Source organism: Sorex araneus, chromosome X (assembly GCF_027595985.1).
Source record: "Sorex araneus isolate mSorAra2 chromosome X, mSorAra2.pri, whole genome shotgun sequence".
Lineage (NCBI taxonomy): Eukaryota > Metazoa > Chordata > Mammalia > Eulipotyphla > Soricidae > Sorex > Sorex araneus.
This window is the reverse complement of record NC_073313.1, coordinates 168,562,385-168,582,493: the sequence shown is the minus strand read 5'-3', so window position 1 is coordinate 168,582,493 and position 20,109 is coordinate 168,562,385. Positions and strand designations below refer to the sequence as shown.

At 38.4% G+C, this 20,109-nt stretch overlaps 1 protein-coding gene across 3 annotated transcripts in view; it reads left to right on the top strand.

Annotated features, from left to right (window-relative positions):
* Positions 1 to 20,109, top strand: part of SPOPL (speckle type BTB/POZ protein like) — a 61,181-nt gene that overhangs the window by 17,626 nt on the left and 23,446 nt on the right. For 2 of the 3 annotated variants that reach the window (XM_055121864.1, XM_004613703.2), the window contains exons 2-4: positions 14,340 to 14,476; positions 14,657 to 14,778; positions 15,050 to 15,201. In XM_055121864.1, the coding sequence (XP_054977839.1) occupies positions 14,340 to 14,476; positions 14,657 to 14,778; positions 15,050 to 15,201 (411 nt within the window). Of the gene's footprint in view, positions 1 to 12,888; positions 12,966 to 14,339; positions 14,477 to 14,656; positions 14,779 to 15,049; positions 15,202 to 20,109 lie in introns of all 3 variants that reach the window. The other variant, XM_055121865.1, reaches the window with a different exon arrangement.

The window sequence follows — 20,109 nt, the reverse complement described above, 5'->3', positions numbered from 1 at the left end:
CTCTCTACCTCTTAAATAATGGCAACATTGTTGACCCAGCAGATCTTACTCAATTTTTAGAACTTAAATATAAAGTGAAAAATTTTATTGTATATCTAGCATGCTGTGTATTTTATATTTAACTTCTTATTAACTATGTGGCTAATATGCATTTTTCATTATTGAATTCTGTAATGAAAATCAGTAAAGCAAAAATACTTGTGCTCTTTATTAGGCTTGTGGTTTCTCATTTGTCGTGTAAAAATCATTTAGAGGAGCATTATTTTGTACCTTTTGGGAAACATTATTGTTGATTCTTTTGAAAACATTGGCTCATAACTTCAGACAAACTCATAACTTCTGACAAGCCCATAGCGTACTAGTCTGTTATTCTATTGTCAGTGATTAAGTTTGCAAAATTGACTATCCCATTGTGTGTGTATAGGTGGTATTAGTGGAAAATTACAGGTTATGTGAGCTGAAATAGTGATTGACCATTTTCTGATGATTTTCTGACTGACCATAGAAGATAGAGAACAGCACCACTGAAGAATTTTATTTGATATTCAAAATATTCTTTAGTGTGTACTAATTCTTTAGTTAAGTCTGGTACAATGGAGGGGCTGAATTTCTGATTTAACTTAAGTATTTCATTACTTGGTCATAGTTTTATTTTGTGAAAAACCCTTCTAATAGGAATTAGACTTTCACGTTTAATGATAATCTTCATTTAAGGATCTACTTTTTTTGACAATTTTTTTTGAGCAATCCAAGTAAAGGAGGAGACATTGATTTGGAGTGGAGAATTATGGAAAAAGAACAAAGGAGTAAAAAATATTCTTTGCTACAAAGGGTTTGAAGTGATGTAATGTGGGTTTTGAGTTTGGTGATAGTAGAAAGTCAAGCCAAATAGGATAATGACTTAAGAAAAATGGGAAGAACTCAGTGAAGTGTTGGTAATAAGCTCTATTGTGGGATTAGATAGATCAGGAAAAAGCCCTGTTACAAAAGTTACATACTGAAGTTAATCTTAATTGTCATCACACTGTTTCTAGGTAGTAAGTTCTAAGTCAGAATCTGAAAAAGAGTGCCTTTTTAAGTGGGAAGATCATTCAAGAATGCCAAAAAATCATTGAAACTGGTATTTGGAAAGTCTAAAGATATGAAATCATCCAAGATAATAATAGGAACTATGAAGAAGATCGTGGAGTTAAGTATTGAGGTTCTTTTAGGTATCTAAGTAGAAGAAAGGTAAATAATAGAAGGGGAAAAGGAGGGCAGGGAATATAAAATTTCCAGTTTTGATAGAAGAAAGGAAAAGTAGTCTGGAAGTAATAATGATGATTCAAAACATTACCTATACTCCTTTTTCTAAAGATGCTTCATAGGAGAAAGGATATATATATTTTTATCATTATTAGTATTATTGTTATGGTGAAAGGATCAAATCTAGGGCATCCCTCGCAAACAAGAAATGCTCTGCTGCCTGAGCTACACCCCTAGTCCAAAAGGATGTTATTTTAGCAAATCTATTTTTGTGTTTTGTATTTGCTTTTATGACCTTTGTAATCTTTGTTTTCAATGCCTGACTAATGTAGGTGCTTAGTATAGGCTAGATTAGTGCAAAATAACCCCAGTAATCCTAGAACAAAAAAACAAACATACTCTTAAAAGTTCTGCCCCCCCCCCAAAAAAAAGTTACTCTAGCAGAAGTATATTTTCAGATTCTGGAATTAATTGCTCTAATTTTAATTAGAGTTCTTTTTCTTTTCTTGTTTTTCATTTTTGTTTTGGTGTCACATCAGCTGTATCAGAGCTTCTTGTTCTGTGGCTCAGGAATCTCTTCTGGCCTGACTGAAGAAATCTTACATGCTGTGTGTATAGACCTTCATGATATGATCCACTTACCTGTTGTTGGACATCTAGGTTGATTCCAAATCTTACCTATTGTACTGACTGTTGCAATAATAATGGCATGCATACATGTTTGGAATTGCTGAGTCATATGGGACCTTGATTCTTAGTTTTTCATATTGTTTTCCATAGGGGTTAGACAAGAGGACATTCCCACCAGCAGTGGATTCTGTCAGATGTATTCACTATTGTTAGTATAATTCTTTTATGATTTAAATTGCTAGTTTTAGTTTGGGGGCTACACCCACTGTGCTCAGGACTTAATGCCTGTCTCTGCATTAAGGGATTATTACTCCTGGTGGGACTCAGGGGACCATGTTTGGTGCTGAAGATCGAAACTTATCCCATTTTACTTCACTCTGACCCAAGATATAATTTACTTCTATCATTCTGCAGAGGCATTTTAGATGTAAGTTTGCTTTTTCAAAGATACCACCACTTTTAACTTTACTTAAAAGGGATATAGAAATTGTTAGAAATAAGCAAAGTGAAAGTTTCAGGGTTAATATCTCATGTAATTGCCGAGAAGAGCCAAGTGATAAAATGTGAAAAAGCAAGAATGAAATCTCATACATTAGGTAAATTTAACACCTTTCTTTATGTGTATGTGTGTAAAGTAGGTCTACTTTTGAGGGCTTTAATTTTTTTTAAGTAAAACCATTTTTATTATCTCAGCTCTTAGAATCTATTTGTGTGTGTGTGTTTTTAAAGATTATTAAACCACCATAATTTACAAAGTTATTTATAGGTGAGTTTTAGATACACAATATTGTAGCACTAATCCCACCACCAGTATCGGCCTCCTTCCACCAACCTCCTACCCAAGGTTCCTTCCCGTATCCTCTTCCAGTCTTCCTCTTGACAGGCACCTTTCTGAACTCAGTTGTTAAAATTTGTGTCTCTTGATTTCAGTTTTATTGACTCTGTGATTTGGATATTTGGCTCTCATTCCTTAACATCATCTTTGTACCTGAATCCCCTGACCTGGCCCTTTGTTCTTTCTTCTCTTTTCCCTCTTCCCTCCACTCTTTCTCTCCTTCTACCTATACTCTGGGAAAAAGGTTGGTATGGACACCGCCCTTTAAATGTGGAATTAAAAATATAAGCACCCTTGGGGGCTGGAGAGATAGCACAGCGGGTAGGGCGTTTGCCTTGCACGCAGCCGACCCGGGTTCGATTCCCAGCATCCCATATGGTCCCCTGAGCACGGCCAGGGGTAATTCCTGAGTGCAGAGCCAGAGGTAACCCCTCTGCATTGCCAGGCGTGACCCAAAAAGCAAAAAAAAATAAAAAAATAAAAAAAAATAAGCACCCTCTTCCATTTATTCTAAATACTGTGGTTATCCTTGTTCTTCGGGCTTATTTCATTTAATGTGATGTCTTCTAGTTCTACCCATGTTGCTGTGATTTTCACGATTTCATTTCCTTACAATACCTCATAGAATCCTAACAGTGGGATCTTTTCATACACAATTCAGCTTTTCAAACATAGACATGCTTCTGTAGATATTTTTAAATGACATGGTTTTCTTTTTTTTTTAAATTTATTTTTAATTAAGATACCATGATTTACAAAGCTGTTCCTTACAGAATTGTTTCAGGCATACAGTGTTGCAACACCATTCCCACCACCAGTTTTCCCTGCCATCCCCCAGCCTGCCCACTTGGCAGGCAAATAATAAATACTTTTGAGTTTCTTATTGATATCCACACATCTTAAACTATAATTTATAGATGAGATACAGTGTGACACATAGGTATCTTTTGTTTATTCTCATTAAATGTGCTAGTCTTTTGAAATGATTACCATCTATTATTTTATATGTAAGAAAAGAAAGCTTTCACAGCTCAAGGATTTGAACCTAAATCTGTTATCAAAAACTAAATCAGTAGTTTTTGTTATTGCTGCTTCTACTGCAGTGTTGGGGTTCACATTTGTTGCAGTGCTTGGAATCACTCTTCACAGTGTGCAGTGGTGCCAAATATTAAGCTCCTTCTACTTAGAGGGCATACTCTCTTCTTCCACTGAGGCAATAACCTGAATAAATTGGTTTGGAAGCCTGGTCTATCATGTTCTATGCTAGGTAGTGATTGCATAATGATGAAGCTACAATAACCCGTTCAAATAGAATTCACGTTTTTGATGAATTGGAAAAATTATTGCATTTTCAGTTAAAGATCTTGGATATAATTTCTACTCTGTTTTTTGTTTTGTTTTGGGGGTCACACCAGCTGTGCTTGCTCATGACTTTATGCTCAGTGCAAGTTGTCACTCCTGACAACCATATACAGTACCTTGGATCAAATTCACCAGGTCAGCCACTTGAAACACAAGCACCCTACATGGTGTGCTATTTCTTTGGCCCCTTAGTTTTAGATTAACTGGTTTTAAGTCATGAGAACTATGGGTTGGTTTATATTAGTATTAAGTCTGGATTGACTATTTTACTAATTCCCTCACACCACATTATTTTCTTTACTTTTTAAAAGGACAAATACATTATTGTATGGGTTACATTATTGGAAAAAGATCATAGTATATGATCATATATAAGATCATATATAGGGGCTGGAGCAATAGTACAGCGGGTAGGGCATTTGCCTTGCACGCGGCCGACCCGGGTTTGATTCCCAGCATCCCATATGGTCCTCTGAGCACCGCCAGGGGTGAATTCCTGAGAATCTGAGTGCAGAGCCAGGAGTAACCCCTGTGCATTGCCGGGTGTGACCCAAAAAGCAAAATGAAAAAACTCATATATATATATATATCTTTTGTATATAAAGCATACATATGCTTTTATATACACAACTATATACATAAAAGTAGTAAAAGATGTTAAGTACTGTTGAAAGTGGTAATGGTGTGCATGTTTAATGGGAGTTGATTATAGCAGTCAGTAACTTACTTTAGTGTTCTGAATCAGCATACTGTTACATACTGCTTCCGCCCCCTGTTTATGATAATATTTAAAAATAGAAGTAAATTTTGAAATTCATATATAAAAATATAAAAGTAATTTTTTCTTGGGCTGGAGCGGTAGCACAGTGGGTAGGTTTGCCTTGCACACAATCAACCTAAGTTCAATTCCTCTGCCTCTCTCAGGGAGCCCAGCAAGCTACCGAGAATACCTTGCCCACATGGCAGAGCCTAGCAAACTACCCATGGAATATTCAATCTACCAAAAACAGTAACAACAAGGCTCACAGTGGAGACATTACTGGTGCCGTTTCCAGCAAATTGATGAGCAATGGGATGACAGTGACAGACAGTGAATTTTTTCTTATACTTCCTGCTGAAAGTTGTACCTGCTTTTAATTCCCTCGGTGATTTTTGCTGTTTATTAGATTTAGAGTATTGACATCCTATATGTAATAGTTCTGTTCCTTTCCTCATACCCTCATACTCCCACTTCCTGTTATTTTTACATAAGTGTATTTGCATTCTGCCCTGTAACTAGAACTTGATTTATTTATAGATCAGTTCTAAAAAATTGAAACTATAAAGTACTCATAATGTCATTATATGGAAGCACTATAGAATGAAGAATAATGGCCTCAAAGACAATGAGTTTATACAGTAAAACTCTGTTAGTTGAAACTTTTCCAATAAGTGGATTGTCTTTTAGTTTTAGTTTTCTTCCTCAGATCTTTCATTTTCACTGTTGCTTCGGTTCCATGTTGTTTACCCCCTCTACCCTTGCATTCCTTTTTTTTTTAAAATTAAATCACCATGAGATAAACCATTACAAAGTTGTCTATGATTGGGTTTCAGTCAACTGTTCCAACACCCATCCCTCTACCTCTCCACCTCTGCACATTTCCCACCACCAATGTCCTTATTTTCCTCCTGTCCCTCCCCTCGGCCCCCAACCTACCTCTATGGTAAGTACTTCTCTTACTTAGTAAGTGTTGGATATGTATTTTAGATAGTCTTTTCTTTACAAATCATAAATTATGGCAGAGTTGGTTATGGGAAGTGGTTTATGAATAGTTTATGAATATTTTATTATTATATTACTTTATAATAAATATTCATAATGATTCTACTTGTGATATCAAAGGTACATTTATAGAGAAAAATCCCTCTGTTAAAATGAGTCAGAAACTTTGCTGAAGAAGTTTGTTGGTGGCTTGCTAGAAAGTATTCAGGAATTCTTTGCATGATCTGGCTCATAGGGTGCCAGTAATTGACACTCATTATTGTATCATTTTTCCCTGTTGTGTATACTACTGTAAAGTATAATACAATATATACTTGTAATTTTGGAGGTCCTGGAGGTTTCCCCATGTTGCTTAAGTGCCTGGAGATTAGTCCTGGTGATACTTGGCCCTCTGGAGCAGGTGTGACATTTTAGTGCTAGTACCCAGTGAGGCAGTGCCCAGGGCCCATGAGGGCCACATACAATGTTGTTCAGATGCCACCACCACAACACCCAGTAGTGCTTAGAGTCTGTGTGCTGGGATTTAATTCAGAGTCTTTGCCAATAGGTAGTGTGCTCCTGTCCAGCCTGTTACTGGTTTTTTGCTCATTTGTTCAGTAACTGGCTGAGTTATTTTAATACTTTTCCTATTTTTCTGCCTCTTCCTTCTTACCATCTCTTTCCTCTTACCCATATCTAATCAGAATCTGATTTTAATGGAACCGAGTCTTTGGGTTTTCCCAGTTTGAAGGCACTTTCTTTGCCTCGCTGTTTCCTAGACTGCAAACAATTTTCAGGGTTCACTAATCTGATACTAATATCTCCATTATTTTTAGCAATGCCTCGAGATATTGCTTCATACATCAAACTAATCACATTTAAGTATCTTTGGAGGAGTTTCTTAAAAAAAATTAGGTCCATAAGTCAGCACTAGAAATTTGTTCTGACTGCAGGCAGTCTCCTTCTGCCTTCCTCTTTTGTTTCTTTGACACTACAGCCTACAATTGAGTCTGTGTGTCCATTGGTTCTTCCAGTCTCCTCTCAAATATTTGCTTTTCTCCTCTAAATTGCTTTTCACCAGGATCTAAACTGTTTTTCAGAGGTCTGTTGCCCATTCCCTTAAAAATTAAGTCAGTATTTCTGTTGAAAGAGGTTTGGATCTCCATTTTATGACTCCTTCTCCCCATAGGCAATATCTCTCAGTCAGATCTCTGGAGTATAGAATGGGGCAAGTGATACACTTCTCTCCCAGTAACTGTTCAAGATACTGGGCACTTGGTGGAGTGGGGTGAGAGAAGAGAAATAGTAGCTTCAGGTCTTTTTGACTTAGCTTTTCCAGTGTGACACCTTCACAGTCTGGGAGCAGTAGCATTTGGTGTTCCAGCAGCATCTAATCCATGGTTAGGCCTACATCTAACATTATAATGGTAACATTTAGGGCTGGAAGAATGGAGCCCACTTTAGGCCACATTCGTCTTGGAAGTTAGCTTCAGCAATAGTTTGCCAGAAGTGGTAGGGGGAATATTGCCTTTCATAAAAAAGATTCTGAGTGAGACCTGAGAAAGAGGGAGCCATTTACTCTTGGCTTTACTGATCTAAACTAGGGTGATCTGGAAGAATGAACTAAAGGTGCTAGTTCAGTTGCCCCCTGGCAATTATCAACCTGGCTGACGGTTCTTTTGAAATGCTGGGGATCAAACCCAGAGCCTCATGTACTCAAGGCAAATACAGTACTATGTAACTATATCCTGGCCCTTGATGGGCTTTTTTTCTTTTTTAAATTAATTTTTATTAGACACTGTGACTTACGAAGTTGTTCATTATGCAGTTTTTTCAAGCATTGACTGTTCCAACATCACAAGTGTGACCTTCTCTCCCACCAGTTTCCCTCCCAATTCCAACCTGCCCCCTCACCAGTTATAAATTTAAGTCTAGATGTACTGACATCTCAAGCTCTACAACACTCATAAACAAGTAGTAGCACTCCAAATTGGATAGGATGTAACACAGAAGTCAACCAATCTCGATTAACAAAACAAACGCGGAAGGTTTAACCTGTAACATCTTAATAATCTTTCATACCAGGACTTAATGTCTTCATGATGAGATACAACAATTTATACAAAATTTCTAAGGAAAGATTTTTTTGAACAATTCTGTTAGCAAAATTTTTGATAATATACAATAAATTGTTGAGAGGGGCTGGAGCTATAGTACAGCAGGTAGAGTGTTTGTCTTGCATACGGAAGACCCGGGTTTGATTTCCAGCATTCCATATGGTCCCCTGAGCACAAACAGGAGTAATTCCTGAGTGCAGAGCCAGGAGTAACACCTGTGCATCACCGGGTGTGACCCAAAAAGCAAAACAAACAAACAAACAAACAAAAAACACCACCAAAAACCACACACATATATATATATATAAATAGAGTTGAGAGCATGCTATGGGGGCAGGCTTAAGGGGCAGTTGGAAAATTGGATACAGTGGTGGAGCAAAGCCATGGGTGTGAGTTAGGCTGACTTTTTCATTAATATGTAAAGTCTTTCTTCTATCTTTGATTAAAGTCTATTTTCTTATGTATAGCCACCTGATTTTGTTTGCTTTCTGCAAGCCTTATTATATAAGTATAGGTATAGATAGGAATTTCTGAATGTAGTTGATACTGATAGTCTGTTGTATTACTTTCATGTCCTTTGAAGAGAAGAAAAAATACTAGAAATCGTACTGTATTGGACATTGGATCTCTGTTCTTCTAATATTTATGTAATATTGAAAACATCTACTTGAGTCTTTTTCTCTTATCTTAGTCATTAAATATAAAATAAGAATTGGAGCAGTGAGGTAACTTTATTTTCAGTTCTCTAATATAAGGAAAATGAGTGTAGACCAGAGATTTCCCAATTTATTTTGCCTATTTTCTGTTATTCTCTTAACATACACTGCAGCAGTGTAAAAGGAAAAAAAAATTCTAGGTTACCCCTAGAAATCTACCACCTTTAAGTGAACTAAGAGAAAGCTCTCCCCCTTCCCAGTTTAATGTGACGGGTACTACCTTTTGCCCCCCTCCCCTGCACTTCCCATCCCCCTGTTTTCATTCCTGGATTCTTCAAGCTCCTACCTGGAGATTCCCCAGGGAGTACTTCCCAAACAAAATGTCTGCTTAACCAGTTTCTGGCTACTTGTAATCTTAAGTAATTTTCTAAACCTGTTTAATCATTTTTTCATTTACCACCTATCTCACCACTGTCACTGTCACCCTGTTGCTCATCGATTTGCTCCAGCGGGCACCAGTAACATCTCTATTGTGAAACTTGCTGTTACTGTTTTTGACATATCCTACACTCCACGCGGAGCTTGCCAGGCTCTCCTAGAGGGGCGGAAGAATCGAATCCCTGTCGGCCACATGCAAGGCAAACTCCTTACCTGGTGTGCTATCGCTCCAGCTCCAGAGCAGCTTCCTCGGTACAAAAAGAAATGCAAGTCATTCTCGGAACGTGAATAACCTCGTGACAAGGCTCAGAGTGCGACCTCTCCCCACGCACACGTCCTGCCATAGGTCCCACCTCCGCACAATGGAAAACACAAGCGGGGCGCCCAGGGCTGGGACCCAACTCTCGTCCTGGAGCCCTACCCTGGTGCACAGCCCAGAAGGCCTCCTGCAGCTTTGGCATTGCCTGCGAGGCCCAAAACTCAAGAGCAAAACAGAAAGTCCTAGAACAGGCAGAACCAATCCAAGGGGCGTGGGGTGCAAGGACAGCCTAGAAAGTATTAGGAAAGAACGCGCTGGAATGTTCCCCCACCCCAGACCCCAGCGCCACTCTTGGCATATCAGGTGCCCCTCTGTGTGGTCGCATGCCCAGGAACACAGGATGGCCAAAGGCACCCCCCGCAAACACCGCCAGCACCCTTTGCACACAGTGCCGTGTCCTCGGGAAGAGACGGAGCTGAAATCTCGGCTGGGGACTGGTCACCAATACCTGTCTCATAGAGTTGCTTAAAAAATTAACTATAATATATTGTAATTGCTCACACACGCAGTCTGTTACTAGGAATTTCCATGTCTGTATCTCATAACTCTTACCATTTAAGGAGTCATGAGTAAAAATAAAATGCCATGGTCTTTTATTCATCTTGTTTCATATATGAATTCATGTTGTACGTTTGTACGTTACACTTGAGAGAGATTATACAACTTTTTTATTTTGTTTTTTGGCCATACCCAGTGGTGCTCAGGGCTTAGTCCTAGTTCTTCACTCAGAGATCACTCTTGGCAATGCTGAGGGGATCTTCGGCGGGTGCCGGGAATCGAACCCTAATGGGCTTCATGCAAGGCAAAGGCTCTACCCACTGTACTCCTGCCCCATAATTTTCATAAAGACATTAAAGAACTTTCTCTTCTTTAATATAAATATATAGGTTATTATTAAAATTTCATTTGTTTTTGAGCCACAGTTGGCTGTGCTAAACGCTTTCTTTTGGTGGTGCTTGAGATGCTACTTGTGCTGCTAGGGTGGAATTGGGTTAGGCCCTGTGCAAGGTAGCAGACACCTGTATTATTTCTCTGGCCCCTAAAACTTTATTATTATTACTAGCCTCTTAGCACCTCTGGCTGTGCCCCTCCCCCCAATAAGTAAAATAAAATTCCACTTTGGGTAATTTGGCTTTGTTTGTTTTTGTTTCGGGGCCACACCTGAAGATGCTTAGAGGTTACCCTAGGTCTGGTAGAGCTGGGAGACATATGGGATGCTAAGAACCGAATACAGGTCTGTAGGATAACATTGGTTTGTCCCTTCTCCCTTGCCACAAGGCGTTTAAGTGCTCTAGAGACACTTCCATTCCTTTGTTTATCTGTAAACTCTTCTCTGCATCCTCCTTCCCAACCAGTTAATCACCTTTTCCTAATCAGATTCTATAAGATTAGATTCTTCTAAGGATCCTGAACTTGTATTGTAAATTAGTACCTTTTGCATAGTTTACCTTACAGCAATGTCCTTTCTGTATGGACACAGGAAAACAATATTGTGCTTGTAACTTGGGAGTTGATTGACTCCAATAATATTTACTCCTGCGAATCTGCTTTCTTAACTCAATTGCCCTCAGTTTCTAGCATCCCAAAAGCAGGGTCCCGACGAGGGACAGGACCGATCCAGGGCAAGCGGTGAGTTATGTGCTACCCTGGCATCGAGATAGGCCAGGCCAAAGCACCACAGTACTCAACTATAAGTTGAGGGCATGATCATGGACAATGCTGTCATGATCCAAAGGTAACGACGAGACTAGGACCCTGCTGGGGTTAGGAAGACTAACCTGGCCTGAGGACTCAGGTCCATAACTTGCAAGGCAAAAACGCCTTATCCACTCAGTACAATATCTCTCCAGCCCCTCTAGATTTCCTTCCCAACACCACAAATAATGCTGGTTTCATATAAATAGACTGAACGTTAGGTTTTGTACATTTTTCTATCTACAAAGACCATTTGTGTGGGCTGGAGCGATAGCACAGCGTGTAGGGCGTTTGCCTTGCACGCAGCCAACCCCGGTTTGATTCTTCTGTCCCTCTCAGAGACTCGCCAGGCAAGCTACCAAGAGTATCTCGCCCACATGGCAGAGCCTGGCAAGCTACCCCTGGTGTATTCAAATATGCCAAAAACAATAAGTCTCACAGTGGAGATGTTACTGATGTCCGCTCGAGCAAATCGATGAGCAATGGAATGACAGTGATACAGTGATTATTACTTTGATTTTTGTCCACAGCTGGCTGTGCTCAGGACTTACTCCTGGCTCTGCTCAGGGCTCACTCCTGATGGTGCTTAGGGGGGCTATATGGGTGCCTGGTATCAAACCATTGTTGGCTGCATATAAGGAAAGTGCCCTACCTCAGTACTGTCAACTCCAGCCCTAAATTTTTATGTCATTCTTATTAACTGGAGCATCAGCATCTTTTGAAATCACATGCACATACACACATTCAGTCTTGTGCATACATTGCATATTTTCTGAGGGTTCATGTAAATATCTAGGTAACTTTTGTTCTCCTAAAAATAGGCATTTTTATTAAAATTTATAATTAAAAGCAGGAACAAGTGAAGGTGAAAAACCCTTTCACTCACAGATAGACTCTTAATATTTAGAAGTATGTATTAAAGTGATCATCATTGAAATGCAAAAGAGAATACTTTGTAACAATGGCAGATTTTCTAGCCAGTAACTACCCAGGAAAATCACAGCTTTGGTGTACTTTTGGAGTAGGGGGAGGAAGCAAACTTGACTTCACCAGTTCAAAGTATCAGATTTCATTGTGAAGAAGAAAAGATAATCTAGCCAGCGGTTTGGTTCTGTGCAAAAAATAAATAAAAGTAATAAATGAAAAATAACCCCAAACTCTATTGACCACATTATAGGCATAGGCAGACACTACAGTTTAGGGCAAGCAAGTTACTGAAAATAAGACAACATAAAGAAAAACAAATGAAAATTCAGAGTTGCTAAATTCTAAATTAGCTGAAATGTCCTTCCTTCAGCCTAAAATTGTGAGATGCATGAAGAAAAAGGAAAATGCATTCAGAAACAAACACAAATATAGAATTATTTTGTTCAATTTTGTGAACGTGAAATTTCTAGACTAGGAATGACTTTAGAAACCAGATTAGTGTTTGCCTGCAATTGGGAGTAGGAAGAACCTTTTGGCATGATGGAACTGTACTAAAGTAATGTTTGATGAGATCACAATATGTTTAATACTAATGATGGGTAAATTACACCTTGAAATAGTTATTAAATAGATCTGCGAGATCAGTATTTTCTAAATGGCAGCGCTCTTGATCTGAATTTACTTTTATAAGTAGCTCTTTGCTATTCTCTTTTTTTTTTTCAAATTATAGTAAATACATAACTATGGTTTATAAAAATAATTAAAGGTAATGTAAGTTTTACGTGGAAGTGAATAATTCTTGTCAAAATGGCAATGTTCAGTGCTCAAAATTAATCATAAAACTTTTTCTAAGGTACTCTCCCTTTCTCCCACTGTTCATCGCCGTTCTATTTTTCTTTTCTTATTTTTGTTTTATTTTTTAGGCCACACCCCGCAATGGTCAGAGGGCTTATTCCTAGCAGAGATCTGAGGGCCTAGAAGTACTGAGGATCAAGCCCAGGTTGGTCGCCTTTGACGCGACTTGCTGTATTATATTTGTCTCTTTTCTTACTTATTTTAAGGAATAGCCACTTTTCTTCAACTTTCCTCTAATCTTGATTGTGTCTTTTAAATACTTATGATAGACTATTTCCAATGTTATCTGAACTTTCTTGCCTAGCTACCTTATTGATTTCCCAGCTCATTGTATTGTACTCCAGGTATATCACATAATAGGAACTCTTGCATTTGGAGATTGAAGAAATGTGCCATTATTAAAAGAAGATTATTCAATTTAACATGAATAAAGGCTGAATTTAAAAATTGTTCATTTGAAGATTTTTTTGATATTGCCTATATTACTTTATTGAAATGGAATATTTTTTAACTTATTCTTTTGTCCCAGGTTTTTCTATTTGATTATGATACTGCTATCTTTCCAATCTCAAAACTATGAACTACTCTTGGTTTCTCTGTGCTCAGAGGATCATTCCCAGAAGTATTTATAGGACTTTTTCATGCCAGGGATCGAACCAGTACCTCTTGCACGAAAAACATGCACCTAGCTCATTGAGCTATCTCTTTAGTGCCAATTCTTCCTGTCTTATCTAATATTTGTGTTTGTGTGTGGTCTTGTAGTTTTCTTCCCATTATCATTGTGATTAAGTGGAAAGAGCATTTTCTAGATTTTTGATTCTCTATTTTATAATGTAATCTTGAAACAAGGCCTACTTAAAATTTGCAAAATGTTTTTATATATTTAGTTCTTTTTGGATCTTGCCTCATTGTCTAGACTTTTAGGTTGCAAAAGTGTCATCCTTTTTGATGAATTAATTGCCCATCTAAATTGATGAAGTAGAACAACTAAGTGGGAAGAAATTTGATGATATATGGTATATATTATCTGGTAAGCACTCTGATAGGGAATGAAATCTTTTTCAATGGCTTATTTGCCTGAGATACATGTAATCTTCCCTGAAAGTCTAATTCAGTCTCATAAAACATTCATTGCCCATTAAACCATTCTGTGGTTGAGTTAGTCAACACTTTGGGCTCTGACAAATGAGAACTAATATTTACAATCTTGCAACTCAATTTTAGTGAAAAGTTGGATCAGATCTTAATTGTCAGATTCCATGTTACTTTGTGTATGATTTTATATTAAAGTATTATTTAGAAAGTATTGCTTTATAATTGTCTTCTATGACTACTAAGTTTCTTTAGCTCAGGAAGAATTTTCATAAAGGCTTATGAATTTTCCTTAAAATCTACACATTTTGATATTGTATTTGTTTCCTCATTATTCAATCTGGTAAATGTCTCATGACTATTTAAATGCTTCCTCCCTTGAGATTCAGTTAAATATTTTGATCAGTAAATAATACTTTTCTTACAGTGAAGTGCTCAAGTTTGTGGGATATTGTGTTAATCTTAGAAGACTACAGTAAAGCGGCAATGTCTCGGGAATCTAGCCCATCTCTCCCTGGAGATATGTCTACTGGTCCCATAGCAGAAAGTTGGTGTTATACACAGGTATATGTCATTAAAAGCCTTACTAGGAATCTAATTTATGTCACTTAGAAATTGTATAGTTCATTTTGAAACACTTTAGTTATTAGGAATGTTAAGAGTGGATTAGAGGAAATTTAATATATGGCAGGTGAAAATCATAAATTTCGTTATTGTAAAAATGTTTTTCTGAATCTCTCCTAGGTTAAAGTAGTAAAATTTTCTTACATGTGGACCATTAATAACTTCAGCTTTTGTCGAGAGGAAATGGGTGAAGTGTTAAAAAGTTCAACATTCTCATCTAGCCCTAGTGACAAAATGAAATGGTAAGATTTTTGTTTGGCTTTTCTTTATTTTATTTTATCATTAGCACTTTATGGTTTTTTGGTTGCTCCTAAGTATATGTAGTCTAATTTTATATTAAATTTGCAAGATGTTTCTAAACTACATAGAAGATGGAATTGCCGTGTGTAATAATGATTATCAGATTGTTCTGGTGTTGATTGTGTGTGTGTGTGTGTGTGTGTGTGTGTGTGTGTGTGTGTGTGTGTGTTTAAAGTAATATATCCTTCATATGAGTCTATTGTTTTATTTTAGGTGTCTGAGGGTAAATCCAAAGGGATTAGATGATGAAAGTAAAGACTACTTGTCCTTATATTTGCTTTTAGTCAGCTGTCCAAAAAGTGAAGTTCGAGCAAAATTCAAATTTTCCCTTCTGAATGCTAAAAGGGAAGAAACGAAAGCAATGGGTAAGTGATTTACAAACTAAGCTGTATAATACCATACTTGGGTGGAAGGCCAGAGAGATAGTATAACAATCAGGTCAGGCATTTGCTTTCCATGAGGCTGACCTTTGTTCCATCCCCAGCACTGCCAGGAATGACCCTTGAGTTCATAGCCAGGCGTAAGACCTGAACATTGATCATATGGCCCCCAGCAAAGAAAACAAAAAAATATTTCATATACTTTGACATTCTATGCTTTTATCTAGAAAAAAGGAATTCTCTACACCTTATACCTGTTTAATCTAAAACATTTTGTTAGGATGTCATTTAAGTTTAAATGCCTTTATAAAGCTAGTTATTTTGCAGTCTTTGACTTTATATAATACATATAAAATAGATTTAAGGTAATGTAAAATTAAACCTTTCCTGTCTTAAAATATTTACTTACCATTTGCAAAGAATGTTACTACTAGTAGATCAAGACTCCTGGTTCAATACCACCATATATAGTGAATCTTCAAGAAACACTTTGGGTTTGCTTTTGTTTTGGGGCCTCCGCTGGTGATGCTCAGGGGTTATTCCTGGTTCTACACACAGGATTTACTCCTGGCTGTCTCTGTGGACTATGCCAGGGATCAAGCCACATGCTAGACAAGTGTTCTACTTCTGTACTCTTGCTCCAGTCCCCAAGGAATATTTCTTTTCTACCGTATTTATCTCAAATTAAAGCTATAGAACACTGTGAGAGGATATTGAATGGCATGATATTATCGTTTTTTGAGCAATGAACTGAAAACTAACTGAAAGGAAATGCACTTGTTTTTGTTATTTTTCTTTTTAAGTCTTCAGTCCATGAAATGCAGTCTAAACTTCATAAATATAACAAGCTGAAACCATGTAACCTGATGCCTCATAATAAAACAACATTGTAGTAAATATAGTTTGTTAGCAGCAAAATTTAGTGTGGACTTACTACAATATTAAATTTTAAGCGTTTTCTAGAAGCAAATCGCAGAATCAGGTAGTGTTATTTAAAAAATAAACAAAAATTGCCACATCCAAATACATTCATTTAGAAGAATAAATATCTTTACTGCTGAAGTAAATGTAATTTCACAAGTATTTTCTTTTTGTCTGATGTTTAACATAGTTCACTGCCTTATTTCAGGCTGCTATAATAAAGTATCACAAAGCAGGTGTCTTAAAAACAACAGAAATTTATTTCTTACTAATATGGAGGCTGGGATTTCAAAGTTTAGGGTGGCAGTATGGTCAGATTAGTATAAGCTATTTGCAGGGGTTGTAGACTACCACGATGTCTTCACATGCTGGAAGGGATTAGGAGTTTTCCAGGCTCCAATTATAAGAGTAGAAATCCCCAACATGAGGACTCCACCTTCTGACCTCATATAATTCTCAAACTGCCCCTTTACACCATCACCGGGGTTTCAGTATGAATTATGAGGGGATATAAATAATCTATAACATTAAATATTTAACTTAGAATTTTTTAAATATTAAAATTTGGTTTTCATTTTACAATGTGTTATTTAACAGTACTGTTAATGGTACGGTTTCACGAATAACCATCCCCTGGAGTGTCGACTTTCCTCATCTTTGGCCCAGTGTTTTTCATAATGCAAATCCCATTCATTTAATGTAAATCCTCCCATTATTTATTACTAGTTCACCACTTAGACTTAAATCTGTATAGCAATGGGTAATATTTTCAGTAGATAATTGTTATGGTATACAGTTCTACAGCATGTGTGGCGTTTTCAGCAGTTACATATTAAATATTTCATAACTTTAAAATTCATCATTTGACCTTTTATGCAAATTTGTTTGTTGTTTTTATGCTTTTGTTTTTTTCTTTTTTGGGGGGGGTCACACCCAGTGATGCTGAGAAGTTACTCCTGGCTCTGCACTAAGAAATTACTCCTGGCAGTGCTTGGGGGACTGTAAAAAACTAATGCTCGCCGAGGGGCGCGTGCACTCGCGGGCTCTCTAGGCGGCTCTGTCTCACCGCCCACGTCCGGTGCCCCAGAACCACTGTGTGTGCTGTCAGTCGAGGGCAGGCGACGGAAGGAAGAAGGCCAAACTGGTTGCTCCATCCGTTTATTTCATTCTCTCTCTCCGCTTCTCTCCCGCTCTCCTGGATCTCGCCCGTGGATCTGGCCCCGTGGATCTTGCCCCCCAACCCACTCTCACAGCCTAGTTAAATCTCCACAGCATCAGAGGGTTGGGGCGTACACATAGGTGTGGTCACCATCAATAGGGTAAGGTCCTTTCCCTTAGGGGATGCTTCTCCTAGGACTTAATTCTCTTTCAGCAGGAGGATCCACCCAAGGGCGGAGTCCCATGAATGTGTTTCTCTTCTCCTCAGCCAGCAAACATATAAGAATTCATAATATTAATTATTTTGTATGGACACAATAAGAGATGTATTAAAGCTTATAGAATTGCTCTCCTGGGGCCATCTCAATCTCAGACTACAGTGCTCAGGCCAGATCAGTCTTTCCTATCCCTGGCAGGGTCCCAGTCTCATAATTACTATTGGATCATGACAGCATTTGTCTATGATCAAGCTCTTAACTTATAGTTAAGAATTAGGCACTTTGGCCAGGCCCATCTCGATGCCAGGGTAGCACATAACTCACCGCTTGCCCTGGATCCTTCCCGTCCCACGTCGGGGACCCTACTTTGGGGTGCTAGGAACTGAGGGCAACTGAGGCTTAAGTGGAGAAAGCAGATTCCCGGGAGGGAATATTCGAGGCCAATTAATTCCCAAGTTATAAAAACATAATATTGTCTTCTTGTGTCTATACAAAACAGTCATAGCTTTAAAGTAAATAATTCAAAAGGCACAAGAAGAGGAGAAAGGCAATATTAACTTATATAATATAAATCCAGTATCCTAGGAAGGTCTGACCTTGCAAATTAGCAGAGTCGGATTAAGGAAAGCCGAGGATTAACTCTTTTGGAGAAGAGAGCATGGAGAAGTGATTATAGCTAAACAAAGGGATGTAGTCTGAGATTGAGATGGCCCCAGGAGAGCAGTTCTATAAGCTTTAATGCATCTCTTATTGTGTCCATACAAAATAATTAATATTATGAATTCTTATATGTTTGCTGGCTGAGGAGAAGAGAAACACATTCATGGGACTCCGCCCTTGGGTGGATCCTCCTGCTGAAAGAGAATTAAGTCCTAGGAGAAGCATCCCCTAAGGGAAAGGACTTTACCCTATTGATGGTGACCACACCTAGGTGTATGCCCCAACCCCTCATGCTGTGGAGATTTAACTAGGCTGGAAGAGTGGGTTGGGGGCGAGATCCACGGGGCCAGATCCACGGGGCAGATCCATGGGGAGAGATCCAGGAGAGCGGGAGAGAAGCGGAGAGAGAGAATGAAATAAACGGATCGAGCAACCAGTTTGGCCTTCCTTCTTCCTTCCGTCGCCTGCCCTCGACCGACAGCACACACAGCTGGTTGCTGATTAGTTACCATTTATTCAATCTTCAATCATCTCCCGCACTCCCAGCTTCGGCCTCTCTCTGGATCTACTGCTCAACTGCTGCTTCTCTCTGGCTTCTCTCTCTCCTCCTACTTGTCTCTCCCCCCTTGCCCTCTAAGCTACAACCAGCCAGGTAGCCAAATCAACATAAGAAAGCCCTTCCTGAGGGCAGGGCACTCCAAAGCCCTTCCTCACTCTTAAGGTTTTTTTCTTTTCCTTAGTCCAGGAACTTACTAACATCTTAATACTAGTTATTTTTGTATGGACATAGCAAGGGATACATTGAGGCTTGCAAGGCAGCTCTCCTGGCAACATCTTGCCACAGGCTCAGACCACAGCACTCAGGCCAGATTAATCATTCCTCACCCTAGCAGGGTCCAAATCTAGTATCACTGTTTGGATCATGACAGCATTTGTCCATGATCAAGCTCTTAACTTATAGTTAAGCATTAGGCACTTTGGCCAGGCCCATCTCGATGCCAGGGTAGCATACAACTCACCGCTTGCCCTGGGTCCTTCTGGTCCCACGTCGTCGGGACCCTGCTTTGGGGATGCTAGGAAGTAAGGGCAGCTGAGGCTTAGGTCAAGAGAACAGATGCCCTGGAGGAAAATATCATGTAGAGTCAAATGACTCCCAGGTTACAAAAGCATAACATTTGTTAAGTCTTCCTGTGTCCATACAAGAAGGACTTGCTCTGAATAAACTATGCAAAGGACTCAAGGAGAAGAGAAAAACATTATTTACAAGTCAACAGAACACTAAGAAAGAAGCTACAAATAAACAAAGAGGAATAGGAGCACTGTAACGGGAGTAACCCAATAAACCTAAACTACTGAGACTATGTTATCCTACAGGGGACCATATAGGTTGCCAGGAATTGAGCTCAGGTTCGACCAGCATGCAAGGCAAATTCCCTACCCTCTGTACTGTTGCCCCAGCCCTTTTTATGCAAATTGTTTTAAAAAGTGATTATTGTCAAGAGTGATTACAATGAAGAAACTCTATTTCACTTTTCTTAACCAGTTAATGGGTTTTTGTCTAGTTCAGTAAACCTAACCCAGAATGATTATTAGATATCCTAGAAATATAAAGGACCCACTTTTAAACAGAAGGTGTAAATGAGAATTATATTTCTAATCAGTGTCTGCTACTAGATGATGAGTGGTATGCTTACACCAGTGTATTTTGATCCTATTTTATTATTTTTAGGACTTGAATTGTTACTATACATCATTCTCTCTCCCTGAAATATGGTCTGAGTTTTCTTCCACTAGATTTCCAGAAATCTGAAAGTAGACATTGATGGTAGCCAAAATGTTAATAGTGTGTTGGACTGATTTCTCTTATATAAAAAAAAAAACTTATTCATGAGGACACATAAATTTACTTTTTTTGATTGATATGTTGGTTATTGTT